Source organism: Trachypithecus francoisi, unplaced genomic scaffold (genome assembly GCF_009764315.1).
Source record: "Trachypithecus francoisi isolate TF-2019V2 unplaced genomic scaffold, Tfra_2.0 Lachesis_group20, whole genome shotgun sequence".
Taxonomy (NCBI): Eukaryota; Metazoa; Chordata; class Mammalia; order Primates; family Cercopithecidae; genus Trachypithecus; species Trachypithecus francoisi.
In genome coordinates, this window is record NW_022681466.1 from 53,451,398 (window position 1) to 53,473,043 (window position 21,646).

The following is a 21,646-nucleotide window of genomic DNA, read 5'->3' on the forward strand; positions in this document are numbered from 1 at the left end:
TTCTGGCCAGTTCCAGGGCTCTCGGCTGTTCCTCTCGCCCTGTTACCCCCTGTTAGAGTGGTTTGGGCAGCTTTGCCTCTTGCTCAAGCTCAGGCTCCTCAAGGGTGGGGACCCTGTCTCTTCCTCCCTGTCTCTGTCTCATTCACTCAGAGCTGGGAGCTGACTGTCCACATGATTAGGCTTGATGGAATTAACTTGATTGGGAAGAAACTTGGCAGGCTTTAGAGACAGTTTCAATCCTGGTCACACCCGTTGTGTGACGTTGGGTAGGTTGTTTAGCGTCTCTAAGCCTCAGTTTTCTCCCCTGTAAAATGGAGGTCTTCATATATCCTCCCTCTCTGGATTGGTGTGAGGTTAAAAATGCAATAATCCATGCAGTGGGGTACCCAGGAGCCCTGGGTCTGGTGTTTGAAGACAGCTTGACCTTGGGTGAGATCATGCCTGTGTCAGGTCACCCACGTTCCATGCACCTGACTCATCAGTGTTCAGTTCAAATAGAACATTGGTTAGAAATCAACCACTGCCACGTTTTCACTGGACAGACGAGGAAACCAGGCTTCAGAGAAGTTGAGCACTGTGTCCAAGGCCACAGAGTGAGTGAGAATCTGAGCTGAGATGGAGTTTAAACCCCAGATTTCGGTTATAGTCCAGGGCTCCTTCTACTACAGCTCAGATATTAGGAACACTCACAGTTGGGGACCCCAATGTGGGAATGCCTCTCTGTTCCCCCGCCTTGAGCCCTTGCCCTGCCTGAGAGCATAGACCAACTGTGCATATCCTGACAGAAAACCCCAGCTCATTTAGGCCCTTTATGACTGAACACGGATAATCTCACTGTCCCTGACCCCCCTGGCTCCCTGCCCATCACCCTATTCATACCTCCTACCTTAGCCAAGCTTAAGGTGGTTGTTCAGAAGCATGGTAACATTAAAGGAGCATAGACCAGTCTGGGGTCAGATCTCAGCTCTGCTCCTTCACTGCCGTGTGGCTTGGGGCAAGTGACTTTCCCTCTCTGAACCTCGATTTCTTCTGTGAAATGGGGACGGTATACTGCATGGAATTGTGAAGATCAAATGTGGGGATTTAGGTAAAGCATCCAGCCCAGGGTGGCAGCTCTGTCATCGCACATCTTCACTCCTCCTGATGTGTCCTCCAGGGCATGGGATATCTTCATGCCAAGGGCATCGTACACAAAGATCTCAAATCTAAGAATGTCTTCTATGACAATGGCAAGGTGGTCATCACAGACTTCGGGCTGTTTGGGATCTCGGGCGTGGTCCGAGAGGGACGGTGAGTTGGTCTTGAGTGTCTGGGTGGGATGTGGGTGTGGGTGGGGAAGAGCGGGGCTGAGGTCTGAGCACTGTCACTGTTGCTGAGCTGCAGCCTTCCCTGCAGGGAAGCCCAGGTCGCTTTGGTCCTGCCCTTATAGTTCTGGTTCAGAATCAGATTTGGGTCACGTTTGGGTTCTCAGGCTGACTTCCACGGAAACCAGGTCCCCACACTCACATTTGCCCTGGCTGTTCACCAGCTTGGCCAAGGAACCAGGATTCATTTCCCCACGATGAGGAAGAACGTCAAATTTTATTTCCCCAGATCTTGAAGGGATTGGTAGGGAGAAAGGCCCTTCCCCTCGCATCTGGGGGAACCCCGAAAGGGAACATGGCAGTGAGGCTGCAAGGCCAGCCCCAGGCAAGTTTGAGATCCACGGGCAGATTGGGGTTCCTGATTAGAGAGGCGCCTCATTCTCCAGCAGAGGGAGCTGGGCACCTTCACCAGCAGCTCCCTATCAATATTTATCCATTCTTGCCCTGCTTTTCTAGAAACACCCGGTCATGACTCCTTTGTAGAATTCCTCAAAAGCACCGGTGCCTTCCCCAAGTGCAGGGTCAGCGTGCGGGGTCTGGGTGTGTTTTTTCAAAGCTGTGTGTGGGTGTTCTGCTGGCCCTGCCTGTGCCAGGCAGGCCTCTTTGCTGCCTGCTGAAAGGTCTTGTCCTTGTCCCGGCTTCCTGGTCTCCAGGCGTGAGAACCAGCTAAAGCTGTCCCACGACTGGCTGTGCTATCTGGCCCCTGAGATCGTACGCGAGATGACCCCTGGGAAGGACGAGGATCAGCTGCCATTCTCCAAAGCTGCTGATGTCTATGCGTTTGGGTGAGTAGGCCCCTGGTGCCCTGAGGCCAAGTGTGGCCAAAAGAGGGCCCTAGTGGCCATTGCGGGGCAGAGGGAGGCGTGCTTTTAGGTGTTGAAAACCCAGGCTTTGGAATAAAAATCAACCTGGTCTTGAGTCCTGACTCTGCCGCTTGCTGAGTGCGTGACTATATCCTTGGCCTTCTGGAATAGCTCCTCCCAACAAGGTCGTTTCATGAGGACTAAATCAGGTAATTGTGTACAGTGCTTAACACTGGCTGTCAGTCCCACCCCGCTGATCTGGGAGGATGCTCACCAGAGCTGACTGAGAACTGCCCCTCCCAGTCTGGGGAAGCTGGGTGTCCTACCGGCTGTGCTACCCCACAAAGACCTGGGTGCTGACCAGTAGCAATGGAATGTGAGCCCCATATAGAAGTTAAAGTTTTCTTTTTTTTTTTTTTTTTTTTTTTTTTGGAGACGGAGTCTCGCTCTGCCCCCAGGCTGGAGTGCAGTGGCGCGATCTCGGCTCACTGCAAGCTCCTCTTCCCGGGTTCCCGCCATTCTCCTGCCTCAGCCTCCCGAGTAGCTGGGACTACAGGCGCCCGCCGCTACGCCCGGCTAATTTTTTTGTATTTTTAGTAGAGATGGGGTTTCACTGTGTTAGCCAGGATGGTCTCGATCTCCTGACCTCGTGATCCGCCCGTCTCGGCCTCCCAAAGTGCTGGGATTACAGGCGTGAGCCACCGCGCCCGGCTAGAAGTTAAAGTTTTCTAATAGCCACATTAAAAAAGCAATGGGTGAAATTAGTTTCCCCTGTTTATATATTATAAAATTATATATTTTATTTAACTCAATATATCCAAAATATTATTTCAACATGTAATCAATATACAAATTAATAAGATATTTTATATTCTTTTTTCCTACTAAGTCTTTAAAATCTGGTGTGTGTTTTCTGCCTAGAGCATCCCTCCATTCAACTGTGCACATTTCAATCACTCATTAGCCCCCTGCGGCAAGAGGCTCCCACACTGGACAGTGTGGGTCTGATGGAGAAAGTCCCATCCCAAGTCAAGAAAGCCAAGGGGATGTGGAGAGGCCAAGGAAGGCTCACCACCCCGGTCACCTGTGCTGTCTCTGGGTATCCTTCCCAGTGGGGTGGCCTTGGCGGCATCCTTCCTCCCTGACCTTTAACTCTATCCTTCCCTGAGCACCCATGTGTGCCAGGTGCTGGGCTTGGCACTTTAGTACTCCTCATACAATCCTGTGACAAGAGACATTAGCCCCACTGAGGTGAAGCAGTTTTACTGGGATCTTGCAGCTAGAAGGTGGCAGAGCTGGATTTGTGCTGAGGTCAGAATGACCACCAGTGCTCCAGTCAAGCCTGCGCTGTCTCAGACTTCCCACCCCACAACAGCACAGGGCCCAGGTCCTCTAGGGCTGGGAGGAGCCTCCAGGAGAGCATTGTAGCATCCCCTGAAGCCAAGTGGGTGAGGAAGGTTGGAGAAGGGTCGTGATCCTCTGGCTGGGCTATGGCTGCAAGAGCCCCTGGGTGTGAGCTGGGCAGAGTGGCCCAGGAGCTCACGGCCATGGCTGGGTCTCCGCAGAACTGTTTGGTATGAGCTGCAAGCAAGAGACTGGCCCTTGAAGAATCAGGCTGCGGAGGCATCCATCTGGCAGATTGGAAGCGGGGAAGGAATGAAGCGTGTCCTGGCTTCTGTCAGCCTGGGAAAGGAAGTCAGTGTAAGTAGCACCTGCCCTGGGTGGGGCAGTAGGGCTGAGGATGGGGTGGGGCACGTGGCGTGGCTGCCCTTCACTCACCCACCTGAGAAATGAGGTCGGTGAGGAGCTCTGCCACCTGCAGGTGTCTAGCTAGAGATGAAAATGATATGCACTGCCCAAGAATGGGGAAGGAACAGGGAGACATAAATAAGAAAATATCCATCCTTACCCCACTGCTCACCTTTTTCATTCCTTTCAGTCTTTTTTTTTTCTTAAAGATAATGGTTGTCGTTGATTTATGAGATGAAGGTAAAGCCCCATATTATTTACATGAAATAAGATATTTTTTTTTTAAAAATCACTGCTCAAAATACAAATAGTTGTGTTATGCTGTGGTATTAAATCTTTCCCCATAATGTTTTTCTTGACTGTTAAGAACAAATCTAAGTTTCCACAGCAAACTTGTTTTCAAAAAACCAAGTCTTAATTATAGTTGCTGACTTCTCATTTCTGCGTGGTTTCTCCTTAATGGTTTCTCTGTGTTTGTAAGTTTTGTCAGGCTAACTAAGAGAGGCTCTCAAAATATGTTTATTTAGAAATAGAGCATTGCACTGGGAATATGCATGCCATGGTGAATGGCTTGCTTATTCAGGGAGGTAAAGGAAAAAAGGAAGAGGATTACATAATTATTTTGAAATGTTTAGTTTTCCCTGGCGGCAAAGATCACTAACAAGAGTGATGTTATTCCAGGGTTAGACAGGATGTTTGGGGCAGATGTCCTTGTAGGAGTATTTTTGTATAAGGTTGCCATGGCCTTCATACAAGGTTGCAGTTTTTGCAGTCTTTAGTGGTAGCTTTTGTTATCAGACATACAAGCTCAAGAAGCCTCTCTTCATGGCTTTCCCAGGCCCGATTTATCAGAGTTTTCTTCACATTAGTGACTCTATTTTGATTCTGACAGCTTTCAGTTTCCTTTATCCTGGCACAGTGATATATGAAGAAACTCCAGGGCTCAGTGTTTTCAGTGCCATCAGTGATAGCCATGTGTCCATGAATCAGATAGGATTGGGGCAAAACAGACTTGATGTTAATAAGCAACTCCAGTCAGTATTTGGGCAGCATAACAATTGAAGTCTTCAGAGGGACCACCCAGCAGTTGTCCAGGCTAAGATCTAAACAGGCTGCAAGCTTCTTGTTAAGGTCATGAACATTGCTGGCAGGATCACTGTCTGTCTGCAGACTCTGTGTGCAAATTCACAGTGATGAATTCAACCTCATCTTCCTCCAAGATCTTAATAGATTGCAATATTTTTCTCAATCGACTGGTGGCAAGCAGCTAGGGCATCTTCAGAAGGCTCACTCAAGATGACATTATATTTGATCTACTTTATTCCACAGTAGTGTATTTCATCTTGTTGAAGTGCAAAATATTTGTACAGGGATGCCCCTCCAAAGATAACACCAAAATGCTAGTTAACAACACTAACAGCAGGCTCCTCTTTGGCCAGTTGATACCATTTCATTTGGGCTGCTGGGCAAGGGCCATGGGTGATGAGCACCTCTCTGACACTCTCAGGCTTGTCCTTCTTGGCCTCCTTCTGGGCCAAGGCCAGTTAAATACCGCTTTCACCTTGGTGCATCCTCAGACACCTTAGGAGGGTGTGGTGGTGATGCAGGATTTTTTGCTCCTTAGCTCAGCTAAAATCCAGGTTCTTGTCTCATGACCAGGAGAAATTAGGCACATGGACACATTGAAAGGTGAGAGCGGAATTCATTAAAAGAAGGCTCTCAACAAAAAAGAGGGGGTCCTCCCAACAGGCTCCCATCTCACAGATTGCATATCAGGCCACCACACACGAACTGAAGAGACCAGGCTCCTCCCCCTGCATAAGGTGCGAATTCCTGGTGGCTCCATCCTATTCCCCCAGTGCATATGGGTCTCCAGTCCATTGTGGGTGTACCCAGGCAAGACCCTCATCTGCACAAAAACATCTGGTGTAAACACTTGTGGGGTGGGACAGAGATTCTCCGGGGGTCCTTCTTTATCTGCCTCCTGCAACTGTCAATGGGCTCAAGATACAGGTTTTGGGCTCCTGGCTGTGGCTGCAGCCTCCTTGGCTGGGCTCTGTGGCAGCTCAGATGCAGCTGAAGTAACCATTGCCTTCCAGTCTTTTTAAATTTTTTTTGAGGCCGTCTTGCTCTGTCGCCCAGGCTGGAGTGCAGTGGCACAATCTTGGCTCACTGCAACCTCTGTCTCCTGGGTTCAAGCGATCTCCCACCTCAGTCTCCAAGTAGCTGGGATTATAAGCATGCACCAAAATATCAGGCTAGTTTTTGTATTTTTAGTAGAGATGGGGTTTCACCATGTCGGCCAGCCTGGTCTCGAACTCCTGGCCTCAAGTGATCCATCTGCCTCAGCCTCCCAAAGTGCTGGGATTACAGGCATGAGCCACCGTGCCCGGCATAGTCTTTTAAAAAAATATTTAAGACATACGTGTCATAAAACCTAGCTGATTTTTTTTATTGTGACTTTTTCCACATGACATTTTGTTATGCTCATTACCTCAAATCATTAACAAATCCTTATTGTTAAGACTGTCTGCCCTTAGGTCCTGTGGCTGCACCGTAATGTAACTACTTCTGTCACTGGACATGGGGATTCTTTCCAGTTTTCACCTCTCTTTACAATAGAGTTAGCAAGGACATCTTTGTATAAACCAGAGTATTATGTATGTTTGTTGTGTCTGAGAGAAAAGATATTCTTCGTTCTGCCCTCCTGGCAACAGTCTGTTTCCTTTCTGCATACTTAGCATCTTGGAGCAGAGAATGGTAAGTGCCATCTTCAGGGAGGCGAAGGCTGGAGCAGGGCTGAGCAAAGGGCAGCAAGGGAGTCAGGGCTCAGCACTGGCTGCAAGTTGGAATCATCTGGGAGATTTATAAAAGTGCCAGGGTTAAGGCCTCCCCAACAGAGGTACCAATTTAATTGACCTGGGATGGGAATAAGATCATAGTTTTTTTTTTTTTATTTTCTATTTTTAAATAAAGCTCCTCAGATCATTCTAGAGCACAGCCAGAGTTCTGAACTAATTGGAAGGATTTCTTTTAGTGCAGGATGATGGTTGTTTTGAGACCAGATTGGGGTCAGGGCGTGGGGAGTGGGGACAGAGCAGATGCTCCGGCAGCAGCTTGTGGCTCACAGGTGTTCCCTTTCTTTTGTCCGGTCTTGCCTTCCCTTTTTAACACATTGCTGTTAGGGGTAGGGGAACATTGGTCAGTGCAATACAATTATTTTCTGTCATAGACAAAAGCTGGGAGTGCCCTCTGAGTGGCACCTTTCTGTGTCTCTTCAGCCACACTGCTGTATAGTTCACCACCAGGCACTGCTTTATGTGCTGAGGCAGCCAGTGAGTTATTAGTCATTGTATCTGAGGGTCCATACACATGGGAAGACATCAAAAGACCAGAGGGTTCTTAATGAAAACCAGCAGTCCCTCACCCTAGATCGTTCTCCGAAGGCATCACCTGGGTCTGTCAGCTTTTCACTCTGGCACTCTGTTCTTTCTGCTGCACCACTTGGGTCAGGTTTTCCATTACTTATTGTTAAGGTGGCCATGATTAAATCTTCCATGCTGTGTCTATTAATGGAGGCTAAAAGTGAGAAGATGATGAACAGTGTGTACACTACTGTAGTAGACTGTAAGTGCTATTAGCCACTGGTCAGGTAGTTCACTGGGATTACATTTTCTTTGTGGGTCCATCTCTTCCACTTCATCAATTACTCAAAGGCTCACAATTTTGTTGGCTTCACATTTGGACCATGGCGTTCTTGTGCAGTTTAGGTTTTTCCTGTAGTTTCTAATTGCCTTCTTCCCCCCTTCTTGCCTTTTCTTACTGCCGAGAGAGGAAAGAAACACCTTTCTCATATTCCTGAGGTCTTTCAGCTTCTGCATTCTGCTTCCTGAGTGGAATTGGTTCCATTCTTTTCAGAGCCCACTGGTTTCTTGTCATTGGAATCAGTGGGATGGTAGGCCTGTGGCATAGCTATTACCCTTCTGTTTTCTTTTCATTCACTCCTAGGTCAGTTGCACTATTCCTCATGTCTCATGTCTTGCCCTCTGTTTGCACTCCACAAACAAACTGCGAGTGAAACCTGAAGAAACTGCCCCCCAGTGGAAGAATGGGAGATAATCTTTGAATCCTTGCATGCCTAAAAAAGTTATTATTTCATCGTCATATCAGGAGTAGAATTCCAGGTTCATAATAATTTTCCCTGAGAACACAGGGATTTTGCCCTGCTGTCTACTAAGTGTCCAGTGCCTTCCTGAGAAGTCTGGTGTTGGTTTGATTCTCAGCCATTTGTGGATGCCTATCTTACTCTTTCTGGAAGTATCTAGGATTTTCTGTTTATCCCTGCTCTAGGGAAATTTCATAAACATATATCTGAGGGTAGAGTTTGTTTTTTTTTTTTAAACTGTTTTTAGTGAGGTCCCTTTATTGGGCCTTTTCAGCTGAAGACAGCTGCTACCTTTGACAGCTTCTGGTAAATTTTCTTTTATTATTTCTTTGATAATTTCCTGCCCAGTAGTCTGTTTACTTTTGTGGAAATCCCCATTAGACAGAATTTGGTTCCTCTTAGTGAGCCTACATTTCTCTTACCTTCTTTTGTATTTTCCATCCCTATCTAGAATTGAACCTACAGTCTGGGGAATTTCCTTGATTTTTAACTTCCAGCACTTTCAGTGTTTCAGTTCAGAAATTATATTCTCATTTCAAGCACTTTCTTATTTGTTGATTTCTTTTTTATTGCAGCCTGGTCTTATTTTATGGATAGAGTAGCTGCTTCATACAAATGTACACACACACATGTACACCCCCTATCCTTCAGAGACAGTGTCTTGATCTGCTTATCTTCTATCTCTCTCTGGTTTTTGTGATACAGCAGCCAACCCCATGGGGTCCAGTTGTATTTAAGAGCAAAAGCCTGAGTTGCTGAGTCTGTGTGGGTGTATGTATTCTGCCTGGTCATATGTGCAAGAAATAGGCCTTTCCACACAGGCAGCTCTGAATCAGAAGGCTGCAGGGCTGTGCTGGTACACACGTGGATCCTCAGAGTAGGCAGCAACATGCCACAGCAAGAAAGGTTTTGCTCTGGGGGCGATCGGGACAGCTGTTCTGCTGACTCTTAGCTGCTGCTCAGCCTTCCTTGTCACTCCAGCTGCCGTTCTAGTAACGCTGAGGCTCCCTCCTCCGCTGTAGCCCCAGCTTGCGCATATTCTGAGCATCTTGCATTTCACCTGCGAACATTGTACCTCGCACTTTGCATCTTCAAAAAACCAACAGCCCCATTTCTGATCTCTTTCCCATTGCTGGTCTGTTCATCGTGGTTACTCATATTTTGGGGTGGGCATGGATCTAAGAAGTAAGGAGGTGAGGTAACCTGGTGCATTCCATGTTGAACTAGAAGCATGAGTGGTTCTCTGAAGCCCAGTTACTTCTCACCCCGTCATGTCAGCAGGGTGTTCAGGGGGCCACCAGCTAGAGGGTACTTGAGAACATCAAAGGGGACCCTTTGTGGAGTGCCCCTACTGTGTGTCCCCTCCCTCCCAGCCAGCTCACACACCACTGATGGCAGCTCCATTTGCAGGAGATCCTGTCGGCCTGCTGGGCTTTCAACCTGCAGGAGAGACCCAGCTTCAGCCTGCTGATGGACATGCTGGAGAAACTTCCCAAGCTGAACCGGCGGCTCTCCCACCCTGGACACTTCTGGAAGTCAGCTGAGTAAGTGCCTCTTCCACGAGCCAGACTGCCAGCCAGGCCCTCGCAGCCTCACCTGGGGTCTTAGAGGGCACCTTCTGCTCTTTCTGCCCAAGACTTTGTTTTTTGGGGTTTTTTTGAGACGGAGTCTTGCTCTGTCATCCGGGCTAGAGTGCAGTGGCGTGATTTAGGCTCACTGCAACCTCCGCCTCCTGGGTTCAAGCAATTCTCCTACCTCAGCCTCCCGAGTAGCTGGGACTATAGGCACCCACCACCAAGCTTGGCTAATTATTGTATTTTTAGTAGAGACGGGGTTTCATCATATTCACCAGGCTGGTCTCGAACTCCTGACCCCAAGTGACCCACCCGCCTCAGCCTCCCAAAGTGCTGGGATTACAGGCATGAGTCACCACGCTCGGCCTCTGCCCAGGACTTTGAGGAATACACACAGTAGGTCACCCGAGGTGACTAGTCCCCTTGCCCAAGTGATACCAGGATTTTGTTTCCCACGTTTGTTTTGGAGACTCCCTTTGACAGGTGAGCACCTGCAGTTTGCAGCTGTGAAAAGCCAGGACTTAGAAGGCTCTGCCGAGGGAGGGGAAAGATGGGGTCAGTTAGAAGTCAGAGCGATGTGGTATTGTAAGCTTCACTGAAATAAGCAGAGCCAATATTGCTTACAATGGCACCCACCGAAACACAAGAAGCCAGCCACCTCTTATGGGGACCACAGTCACTTGGGTTTAGAAGCTGTCTGCCTCCTGGTTTAACACACAGCCCTTTGCATCCCTTGGTGCGGGGGTGATGTCCACTGTCGTCTCTCCTGCATTCTATTTCATTCCCTTTTTCCTTTGTCCTCTGGCTGCCTCTGCTAGAACACTCAGAAGAGACCTCTGCCCTGTCACGAATGCTCTGTGAGAACCTGGGAAGTCCTTTTTTGTTCCGGGCCTCAGTTTCCACATCATTCAAAACTCTCTGGGCTAGGGATTGGGCCAGGTCTACGGCGGGTAAACTTGCTGTAAGGGGCCAGGTGAATATTGGAGGCATTGCAGGCCAAGAGGGCAACTCAAGTCCTCACTCTGGGGGCCGACTTTGGCAGTGTGCCAAGCACCATCTCTGCCACAGCATCTCGGCTCTGCCATTGCAACACGGGAGCAGCCACGGATGGCATAAACCAGGGAGCTGGCTGTGTGCCAGTAAGGCTTAATGCTGGAAATTGGGATTTCACATGTCATGAAATAGTCTTTTGGTATTTTTGCGCCCAGCCATGTAGAAAGTGAATCGATTCATCTCATCCAGGAGTCCAGCCTGTAGGTCAAGTATGGCCTGCCACCTGTGTCTGTACAGTCTGCAAACTAAGAATAGTTTTACCTTTCTGAGAAGCTTTTCAAATAAAAATTGTACACATAGAGATGAAGTCTCACTATGTTGCCCAGGCTGGTTTCAAACTCCTGAGCTCAAGTGATGCTCTTGCCTCGGCCTCCCAAAGTGCTAGGATTACAGGCTTGATCCACTGCACCCAGCCGGTTATAAACTTTAAGGAAAAGGACACTTTCTAAAAGTGGAATCTCCCGCAGAGTCCCGCTATATAAAACCCATAATGTGGAGCTGCTCTTGATGAGAGCGAGGGGAAAAGCCTGTCTGCCACCTGCTGCCAAGAAAGCTTCTGAGGCCCCCGTCCCTGTGTATGTGTGTCACTGAGTGCCTGGAGAAGCTGCATGCCCAGCTCCCATACCTGGCGCCAAGTGTGGCGATGGCAGCATTCCTTATCCTAGGAAGGGTCAGGGAGTAAATATTTTGGGGTTGCAGGTGACACAGTCTCTATTACATGTTCTTTGTTACTGTTTTTTAGTCCTTTAAGTAGTCAGAACCTTTCTTAGTGTGTGGCCAGATTTGGCTTGCACATTGTTTGCCAGGCCACATCTTTTTCTTTTCTTTTCTTTTTTTTTTTTTTTTTTTTTTGAGGCGGAGTCTTGTTCTGTCACTCGGGCTGGAGTACAGTGGCACGATCTCAGCTCACTGCAACCTCCACCTCCTGGGTTCAAGCGATTCTCCTCTCTCAGCCTCCTGAGTAGCTGGGACTACAGGTACACGCTACCACACCTGGCTAATTTTTGTATTTTTAGTAGAGATAGGGTTTCACCATACTGGCCAGGCTGGTCTCAAACTCCTGACCTCAGGTGATCACCCACCTCAGCCTCCCAAAGTGCTGGGATTACAGGTGTGAGCCACCGCACCCAGCCTCCAGGCCATGTCTTTTATTTTTTTGTTCTTTCTGAGACAGAGTCTTGCTCTGTCATCACTGGAGTGCAGTGATGCAATCTTGACTCACTGCAACCTCCGCCTCCCGAGTTCAAGCGATTCTCATGCCTCAACCTCCCAAGTTGCAGGGATTATGGGCACCTGCCCCCATGCCTGGCTAATTTTTGTGGGTTTTTTAGTAGAGACGGAATTTCATCATGTTGGCCAGGGCGGTCTCAAATTCCTGACCTCAAATGATCTGCCTGCCTTGGCCTCCCAAAGTGCTGGGATTACAGGCATGAGCCACCATGCCCGGCCTCCAGGCCCTGTGTCGATAAAGAACCAAAGTGGGCCTCCAGCCGCAGTTGAGGAGGGACTCAGCATGAGTTTTCTCTCCTGCAGAATTCACTAGAGAAATGCTTGGTGCTTCGCTGATTCAGGTCAGGTAGAGGGATGGTCTGGAGGAACGACAGTGTGGGGTTAGGGAGTACCACATCTCATGCAATACTGGGTTCAGTATTTTGCTCTTAGGATGGGTTGGAGTCCAGTACAAATGTGGGGTAATGGATCATAGCCATAGAGGTGTGCGTTTTAGGCAGCCATTGCTGCACACCTGCCGCACGCCTGGGGAACAGATGGCCGAGGCCAGGGTTCCACCAGCGAGGAGGTTCCAGTGTCATAAAGACAAGCAGACACACTGTAATGACATCAGGACTCTTATCACCTTTGTATTCCTGGCTCCTAGTACAGTCCCAGGAACATGATAGTTGGTCACTAAATATTTGATGTGCATGAATGAATGCGGGCAAAGGGTGATACCATGCCAAGTGCTGTGATACAGCCCAGATGGGGGCCTCTGCGTCCACCTGGGGGACACGAGGAAGTGTCTCTGGAAGAAGGTCATCAGGGCTGGGTTTTGAGCCAGAACTGTCCCAGCAGAGAGCAGGAGCATGGGGCTCTTAGCCGTTCAAGGAGGGTGATGTGAGGCGATGAGGCCAAGCTCCAATCAGACCTCAGGCAACTTGCTTAACAAGGGGGCCCTGGTTTTCTCCCCGACAAAACAAAAGCCTCCACTAGGTGGACACTGGCATTCAGAACATCATTCCAGATTCCCTAAAAACCATGTAGTCCCACCTTCTCATTTCACAGGCAGGAAACTGAGTCACAAATGGGGCTGTTCCCTGTCCAGCCCCTTCAAGGAGAGCTTGCAGGCTTTCCTTTCCTGAATGAGTCTGTGTCAAAGCTTCCTGTTCACAGTGTTTACTTTCTACACACTTGCCCCCTAATTCTCACTTTCTCTTTTCTTTCCCATTGATCTTGTCATTTTTTTATTTTCGGGGGGTGGCGGATATGCTGTTCTGTCATCTTCTCCTTTCCCATCAACTGATTCCTCCACCTGTCCACGCGTGCCTGACTCCATCACCTGCTGGGGCTGGACTGCGCTCTCCCACGCCTGGCGGAATGGTTGCTGGGCACTCCCAGTCGCTGGAGGAGCCGCTACTATGGAAAAGGACGCTACGGCCACCCTGACTTTAAGAGCTCCTGTCCGGTTCTGGAGGAATAGTGTGTTCCTGTTACTTCCCTCCCTGGCTGCCTGTCTCTGGTTTTCCTGATGCAAACCCCACTTCCTTTCTGTCGCTGCTTCCCAGCTTCTCCCATCTGTGTGTCATTTATTTTCGCAAACCAAAGTGAGGTTTCTGCAGCTGAAATGGCTACCAGCAAGGGTCACACAGGCTTGCATTTTTCGCTGGGTGAGAGAAGAACCACAGCATGTGGCAGGGCCTTTGTCCACACCACAAGTGGACGGATGGCTTGTCCCTGGGTCGGAGAGAACTTGGGTCATTGATTTGAGCCTCCAGGATCCCAGTCCCCCTGGCCAGAGCTCAAGGGAAGAGAATTCAGTGAAGCAGAAATACTCTTGGAAGTATTTTGCTCGTCAAGGGCTAAGGAGCTGTGGGCATGTGCCAGCCTCTTTATAAACGTGCTGCAACTGTGCCCTGTGGGAGCTTAGAGTGGGTTCTTTGTGCCCAGGCTCCCTTCTGAGCATGCAGTGCAGCCAAGCCTGGGGGATGGAGTCCAGGATGACCCTTTCTCTCTGGAAGGGAAAAGGAGTTCCCTGTCCAGCTGCTCTGGCCAGACTTCTAGCTCCCGACAGGCTCTGCATGGGGCTGTGATTCTGATGCTGTTCTTTGCTTTCTTCTCTTTCCCTCTGTAGGTTGTAGGCCTGGCTGCCTTGCATGCACCAGGGGCTTTCTTCCTCCTAATCAACAACTCAGCACCGTGACTTCTGCTAAAATGCAAAATGAGATGTGGGCACTAACCCAGGGGATGCCACCTCTGCTGCTCCAGTCGTCTCTCTCGAGGCTACTTGTTTTGCTTTGTTTTAAAAACTGGCCCTCTGCCCTCTCCACGTTGCCTGCATATGCCCGAGTAACTGCTCTCAGAGGATCCCACTAATTGAGCTCCCTCCAAAGCGGTCTGGGCAGCTTCTAACTACCTTCCTGGACGTGACTGATTGCTCCCGTGTTCTTCTGAGGGCTGGTCTTGTTTTTGTTTAGGTGGCTCTGTCTCACTGCTAACACCTTAGTGAGATGCCTTCCACCCTCCTGAGTACACCAGCCTCCCACTGGGTGTGTGCCTAGTGCGGGGCAGGCGAAGGTTGGGAGGGTATTGACTTGGCTTTTAACCTGTGGGGATTTTGTCCAACAAGGAGTGGAATGATTTCGAGCTGCCCTGAGGCTGGCATCCTGGTCCCAGGAACCCTCTGCTGAGCTCCTGTTTCTCAGTCTCCTCTGTAGAGTTAGATCAGAAGACACAGAAAGTTCTGTGGCCATGAAAGACACCAGCTCAGAAGGGTTGTGCTTCAGTGGCACCCTCAGAAAAGTTGTCTTAAAGCAAAGAGGTACCTGGCTCCAGACAATTCTTCTGATGAAAACAAAGTCTCTGCCCCGTCCCCCCTGCCACCCTGGCAAAATTACTTCCTTTACACCTGCCCAGTGTGCCATAAACCAGACCCCAGGTCAGCATTTGTCAAGAGCATGTCTGCCGGGTCCCCTGCAGCAGTCACTGCACTGTTTACTAAATGCAGGTTTCTGTTCTCCTTCCCCAGCAAGACCTCCTGAACCCAGATCTCTGGAACTGGGCTCTAGGAATCTGCATTTCAACCTGCTTCCCAGGTGGCGCTGATGCACCCCAGTATTAGGGTTTATTTCTAAAAGGAACATGCCTTGTAACTCCTGGTATCCTGGGGGTCATGTTTCTCTTCTCTCTCAATTCTACTTGGAGCAAGAGCTTTCCTGGGCTGCAAATGAGAAAACAGTTCCGAGGAGCCCACAGCAGTACTGAGCATGCTGGGAGCTTGGGACTTGGAAATGAGTGAGCCACTGTTGCTGCTCCAAGTAGAACTACTTGGAGTGTAGCTGAGGCCTTGGACTCAGTATGACCAGGGGCAGCTCTGCCAGGGCTGTTGGCCAATCAATCATTTTCATTTCTTGTTGGAGGCCAAGTCCTCTGCTGAGCTCATTTCCTAACTAGTGTTACCCTAATTCTCATGAAGACCAATGGGGCTATAATTCTTGTTTTTGTTCCTCTTTGCAGCATTAACAGCAGCAAAGTTGTACCCCGGTTTGAAAGGTTTGGCTTGGGCGTCCTGGAGTCCAGTAATCCAAAGATGTAGCCAGCCATGTGGTTTTTCGCTGCTGATCTCTTTCTTTTTAAAATGTGTTTCTGAAACATCCAAACAACCACCACGACAAAAAACACTGCCTGCCCAGCGCTGCAAACCAGGAGCACGCATCCTAGATTCAGCCTGTTCGCCATAAACCCCACTCGGGAGATGGAACTGCACCTGCTCTCTCTTAAAATGGCACCACCAACAACCAAAGCTGTCGTGACAGACAGCACATGTTTACACGTATATTTCTCCTGAGTGAACCTGATGTTTTACAATAGGTAATAATAAAAACAGTCCATGCATAGATGCACGGGCACTGATGGCCAGGATGGCTGAAATGGCCGTCCCCTCTGGAGGACCTGGTAGGCGGTGAGGGACCCATGCTGGGCCAGAAGGAAGACAGACATGGTGATTGCAGCTGTTCTTGGGGTAGGGCGGGGAGTCCAGAAGGTCTGACCTGGCCTCTGCTTTTTGGCCTAAGACCCCATCAGGGGAATCTCTCTCTCCAGGGCTCTCCCCTTGTCCTTTCAAAGGGATACTGCCCCTTCCTCATCTTGCAGAGGAAACCCTGGCTAGGAACACAGCTAGATGAAGGAGTCTGGAGTTCCTGGAGAGTTTGGGTTCACCTTCTCACCCCTGTAATCCAGGCTGCTCCTGCTGGAAAAGCAGAAACAGAACCCAAAAAAGGTCTGAACTCACCAGATGGTTCCCAGCCAGGGTTTCTGCTACAAGCTGAGGAAACATCCATGGCTTGTACAGATGTGAGTCTTTGATGAAGCCCCCAGGCAGGCACTAAGGTGATGGGACTCAGGGCCTTGGCTTTTAGCTACATCCCAATCCCTGACTGACATCTGACCGTGAGAGCTGGATGGGTGGGAACAAGGAGGATGGAGGAAGGAGGAGGAGTAGATGGCAAAGGTACTGGAGCCCCCTTCCCAGCCACATGGTGACCCTGGCACTGTAAAAACCCTTTGTCATGCCAGAAGGTTCTAGAACTGCCCACTTCTTCCATTTCTGTCCTGCTGAAACCCTTAGCCCATTTCCAACTCCTCTGTCCATGCTCTGAGCTCAACTGGGCGGCGTGTGGCCCATCACCCCTTTCACTTAGACCCACCTAGCTGGCCCCCGTCTGCAGAGCCTTCCCTAGCACCATTAGGCCTTCTACTTGTGTCCATTTGAAGCAGGAGGGGCTGGATTTGGAAAAGTCTTTGAGGTGAGAGCACCACATTTGTCTTCATTAGGAACTCTCACCTGTGGAGAAAAGTTCCAGATGGCAAAAGGGAGCCCTTAAGTGGAGGTTAGGTTGTATTAGCCTCCAAAACCAGAAAGGAAAAAGGGTGATGGGAGTGGAGACATGATTGGATTCTGTGACCACGCTCTGAGCTTAGACTTGGGAAAGGAGGGAGGTGGCTCCCACCCCTCCCAGTTAAGCCCCGTCTAGCAGAGCCCCAGTCTCCAGAGTCGGGTCAAAATGCCACAGAAAATGAGCTGCTCTGCCGGCAAGCTGTGGAGTTGCCTCCTCTCCAGGCCTGGCATCCCTTGGTCAGCCCCTCCTTGGAGGGCACAGCCATATTACAGTGCCAACGTGCCTGGCCATCAGCATCTTCACCCTTCCCAGTCCGTGTGGGGAGGCTGTAAACCACGTGGATTCAGCTCCGTGTGGAGTTTCTGTGCTGTGATGGGACTGCTCATTTTGCCCCATCATCCCTTTGGCCTCCCACACACCTGCCCTTTCCCAGGAATCACATGTGTCTCCAGCCTTTCACCTTTCTATTGCAATGGTGGCCTTTGTCCAGGCGACAGCAGGCCCGATGGATGTACTGGTGAGCCCCACGGTTGGACGTCAGCTCAGCCAGTATGCTCAGTTCCTCCCCAACCCCTGACACCAGGCCGCAGTGGGCATGTGCAGGCCCACAGAAAGTCAGTCTGGGTTTCACTTTTTCTCGTGGGCATCACAGTTAAAGAAGCGCTCATTGAGCAACTACAGTGCACTTGGTCTTCTGCAAGTGCTGGGCACCTAGAGATAGGAGCAGTCATGGTCCCTGCTCTTAAGGAACTGATGACCTGGTGGGGCCCTGTTACCATCAAGGAACCCAGAAGCCACTGGGCCCCAAAGGTGGAACTGAAGGACTGGGGGCAGCTGGCTCTCAGCCTGCCACCTCTGCACTGCCTGTCTTTAAATAACCCCACCTCACCCCATGATGGTCCCCCCTGTTCCCCTTGTATTTCAGTGACTGTGAATTGAGGTTAGGAAGGCACACCTGCCCTTCTGTGTGCTCTCTCCACCTGCCTTGGAAACACACAAAGGACGACAGATACTGTGAATTCAGCCCTCACGGCCAACTGTGAAGGGGATGGAGAAGGCTGGGAGAGCTCAGGGAGAGCTCTTGGGGGCTGCAGAAGTCCCCTCTGGGGTCTGGGAGTGGAGCCCAAGCTTTGGCCCACCAAGGCATCCCCAGTTTCCAGCCTCACCTCTGAAGCCCTGCTGCCTTTAACCACCAGAGCCGCAGCCCCCTGGGTTTCTGTCTAACTCGAAGTCTTGCATCCTAGCTAGTTTGGGGTTGTGAGCGGTGTGTAGCAAAGTTGATCTCTCCATGTTACCAAATCAAAACACCCTCTGTCATCTTACGGCATTTCCTCTTGAGGTCACAGAGAGGAATGGCAAGCCCTGGAAACCTGTGTTATTCTGTGTTGATTTGGTGTGGGGGTGGGGGTGGAGACATAAATGTGAAGCCAGTTGGAGTTTGTGCTATGCAGCAGTGTTAGCCAGGATCTCATCAGTGTGCAAACCTAGCATCTTCTGTGGCCACAAGCCACACACTTGCTTTTTTTGAATGTGATGTAAAATTTGTACAGTAAAGTTTTTATATTTTCTATCAACTGCATTTGTCTTCCAGACATGCTATTAATTTAAATTAAAATGGTTAGTATTAACAAACGTGCTGTATCGGGTTTTTTTGCCACTGGCAAGAACATGCCCTCTGTGGTAAGCCAGGCCTGGATGTCTGGAGTTTGTGAATAAAGTTATACCAAGGTGTACCGGGGCTTGTGTTTGCTTTGGTCAGTTCCAGGTGAGTCCTGGGGACCATTTGGATGGGTGGCATGGAAATAGATAGGTCTGGGGTGACTGAACCCCTGGTCTATAGATTAAAGAGCTCCTTCCAAAGGAAGAAGTTATGCCAGGACCTCAGCAGCAGGTGTTTCTAAACAGATGGAGGAATGGAGAAGTCACATGTCAAAGGCCCACAATGTGCAGAGGAAGATCATCCAGGCCCCAGCAGCAACAAAGCCATGAGTAGGCCCAGCATCTCCTGAGTTGGAGGTGCCTTAGCCTTATGGAAATCTTGGAGGGATGAGGTGGTGTTCATCTGAATCCAATTTCTAGGAGCCCCTCATTGCCGGTTATATATACAGATAGGTGGAGAAGAGGTACTTTCTAAACACCATCTCACTTTAATCCTCACAAGGCCACGAGGTAAGAATTGTGATGTTTCAGCTGAGGAAAATGAGAAGCGGAGAGGTTAAGGTATTCACCCAAGATCACACAGCTGCAGGGTGGCTAATCCAGGACTCGGACTACAGCTTTCGCTCCAGAATCTCTCTTCAGAAGTCTAGGAACTTACTGGTCAGACATTTACTGAGCACCTACTGTATTCAAAAGATAGTGCTAAGTTGTGGAACGTTTTCCAGGATAGACCACGTGGTAGGCCACATATTAAGTCTCAGTAGATTTAAACAGATAACAAAGCATCTTCTCCAACCACAATAGGATGAAGTTAGGCAGCAGCACTAGATTCTCACAGGGGCACAAACCCTATTGTGAACTACACATGTGAAGGATCTAGGTTGTGCGCTCCTTATGAGAATCTGAGTCTAATGCATGATGATCTGAGGTGGAACAGTTTCATCCTGAAACCATCGTATATCCCCGTCCATCTGTGAAAAATTGCCCTCCATGAAACTGGTCCCTGGTGTCAAAAAGGTTGGCGACTGCTGCCTTAAACTACTACTGGATTTCCTGAGTGAGGCAAACAAAGTACTGTTTTGGCATAACCTGTTTGCGGGAGAGAGGTTCACTGTTAATTAGCCCATTAGGAAGCAGTTAGAACCATATATCTGACTTTATGGATGTAGAATACGCTCAATGAGAATGTTCTCAGCGGGGCGTGGGGGGGAGCGGGGGTGTGTTCGCGCATGTTTCAGTGATTAATGTGGTTCAATACGGCTGTCCCAATACAATGAGGTTTCCAAAGGGAACTGGATGAGAGGACCCAGGGTCCCCTGCATTGTACAACAGGACTCAGGTGTCTACGGGCATCACTGACTGCCCTGCCGAGGCCCTCTGTGCTGAAGGCATCACTGCAGATGGAAGGATTCCTTGAAGAACTCTACTACTGGCAAAGGTGAACGGGTCTGGGCACGGGATCAGTGCAGTCCAGGAGTGACTCTAAAGGTGCTGGCGTGTGGGCACTATGTGCGGAGCTCAGCCCCAAGTCCTCTTCATGCATTAGCCTATTTAATCCCCACAGCATCTTTCTAAGGTTCACATTCACTTGCCTCATTTTATGGGCGAGGAAAGGAAGCTTGGAGAAATTCAGGAACTTAACCGAAGATCACACAAGAATTAAATGACAGGGCCAAGATTCAAACGTGGGCTATTCGTACTATGTATAGAATTGTATGTCTAGCCCAATTTTGTTGACCACTCATCCGTTGATGGACACATGTTGCTTTCACCTCTTGGCTTTTGTGAATGATGCTGCTGCAAACATGGGTGTTCACATGTCTCTTTTGAGTTCCTGCTTTTGGTTATTTGGGGGATATACCCAGAAGTGGAATTGCTGGATCATATAGTAATTCTATGTTGAGGTTTTTGAGGAACAGCCACGCTGTTTTCACAGAGTTCCAGTTTACCCACAATCTAGCCAACAGTTGTTATTTTTCGGATTTTTTTTTTTTTTTTAAATCATAGCCATCCTAATGAGTGTGAGGTGGCAGACTCACATTTTGAAGAGATCCCTCAGTCTACAGGGCAGAGAACAGAGAGCCTCTGAGAAGGATCTGCAACTTTGAATACTAGAGCTCTGAGAAGGAACATTCCCAAGGGCTGCTTCTAGTCTCCTGAAGACCAGAGCTAACCACTGGGAATGGATTGTGGTGAGTGAAGGGTGCCGGCACTGTGCCTCAAAGTATCTCCCTGCTGTATCGATTAGTCTAAAAACACATCAGCCTTTGGGTATGACTGGGGCCCCTCCAGGCAGGGTGTGGAGCACAGGGCCCTCCTTTATGGGTTGGACTCAATAGTGAGGCTGCTTACCTGTGACTCACCTCCAAGGCTCAAGCTGATGCTAAGGTGCTGATTTGCTGGAACTCTGAGCTGTGCCTGTGTCTACTTGGATTCTGTGAGATTTTTTTTCTTTTGGCAGTGTTTTATGGAAATATTGTCTAGGTAGAGTAAAATGTACAGATCCTGGTTTTCTGTTTGAGTTTTTGTTTTGTTTTAAGACAGGGTCCTGCTCTGTCACCCAAGCTGGAGTGCAGCGGCACGATCATAGCTCACTGTGGCCTCAACCACCCAGACTCAAGCAGTCCTCCTGCCTCAGCCTCCCTGTAGCCAGGACTATAGGCGTGCACCAAAATGCCCCACTATTTTTTTTTATTTTTAGTAGAGACAAGGTCTCGCCATGCTGCCCAGGCTGGTCTCGAACTCCTGGGCTCAAGCAATCCTCCTGCCTCAGCCTCCCAATGTGCTGAATTACAGGTGTCAGCCACTGCACCAGCCTCAGCCTGTTGTTAATGGATGTAAATACCTGTGCAATCACCACCTAGAACCAGATCCAGAACATTTCCAGCCTCTCGAAGACTCCTTCGTGCCCCTCCCAGTCAGAGACCCCCAAGGGTGACGCCATTCTAGCCTTTTGTTCAACTTGACTCTCACAGCATGGAATTCTCACAGCATGTGTCTGTTTGGATCTGGCTTCCACTCAGTTGTGAGGCCCATTGATGTTTCCTGTGGCCTAGCTCCTTTTTATTGCTGAGGGCTACTCTGTTGTATGAAAACCACAATTCATTTCTCCCTTCTCCTTTGGCGAACTTTTGCATTGTTTCCAGCCTGGAGCAATGATGAGTAAAGC

At 49.4% G+C, this 21,646-nt stretch overlaps 1 protein-coding gene across 8 annotated transcripts in view; it reads left to right on the forward strand.

Moving 5' to 3' along the window:
* The window catches only part of KSR1 (kinase suppressor of ras 1), a 177,247-nt gene extending 158,696 nt beyond the window's left edge, over positions 1 to 18,551 (forward strand). For 5 of the 8 annotated variants that reach the window (XM_033184347.1, XM_033184351.1, XM_033184349.1 and 2 more), the window contains 6 exons: positions 1,157 to 1,290; positions 2,018 to 2,149; positions 3,733 to 3,868; positions 9,492 to 9,625; positions 13,322 to 13,402; positions 15,437 to 18,551. In XM_033184347.1, coding sequence (XP_033040238.1) covers positions 1,157 to 1,290; positions 2,018 to 2,149; positions 3,733 to 3,868; positions 9,492 to 9,625; positions 13,322 to 13,402; positions 15,437 to 15,515 — 696 coding nt within the window. In that variant the 3' untranslated portion in view covers positions 15,516 to 18,551. Of the gene's footprint in view, positions 1 to 1,156; positions 1,291 to 2,017; positions 2,150 to 3,732; positions 3,869 to 9,491; positions 9,630 to 13,321; positions 13,403 to 14,054 lie in introns of those variants that run through there. The other 3 variants (XM_033184352.1, XM_033184350.1, XM_033184355.1) reach the window with 3 other exon arrangements.
* Positions 18,552 to 21,646: the final 3,095 nt, after the last annotated feature.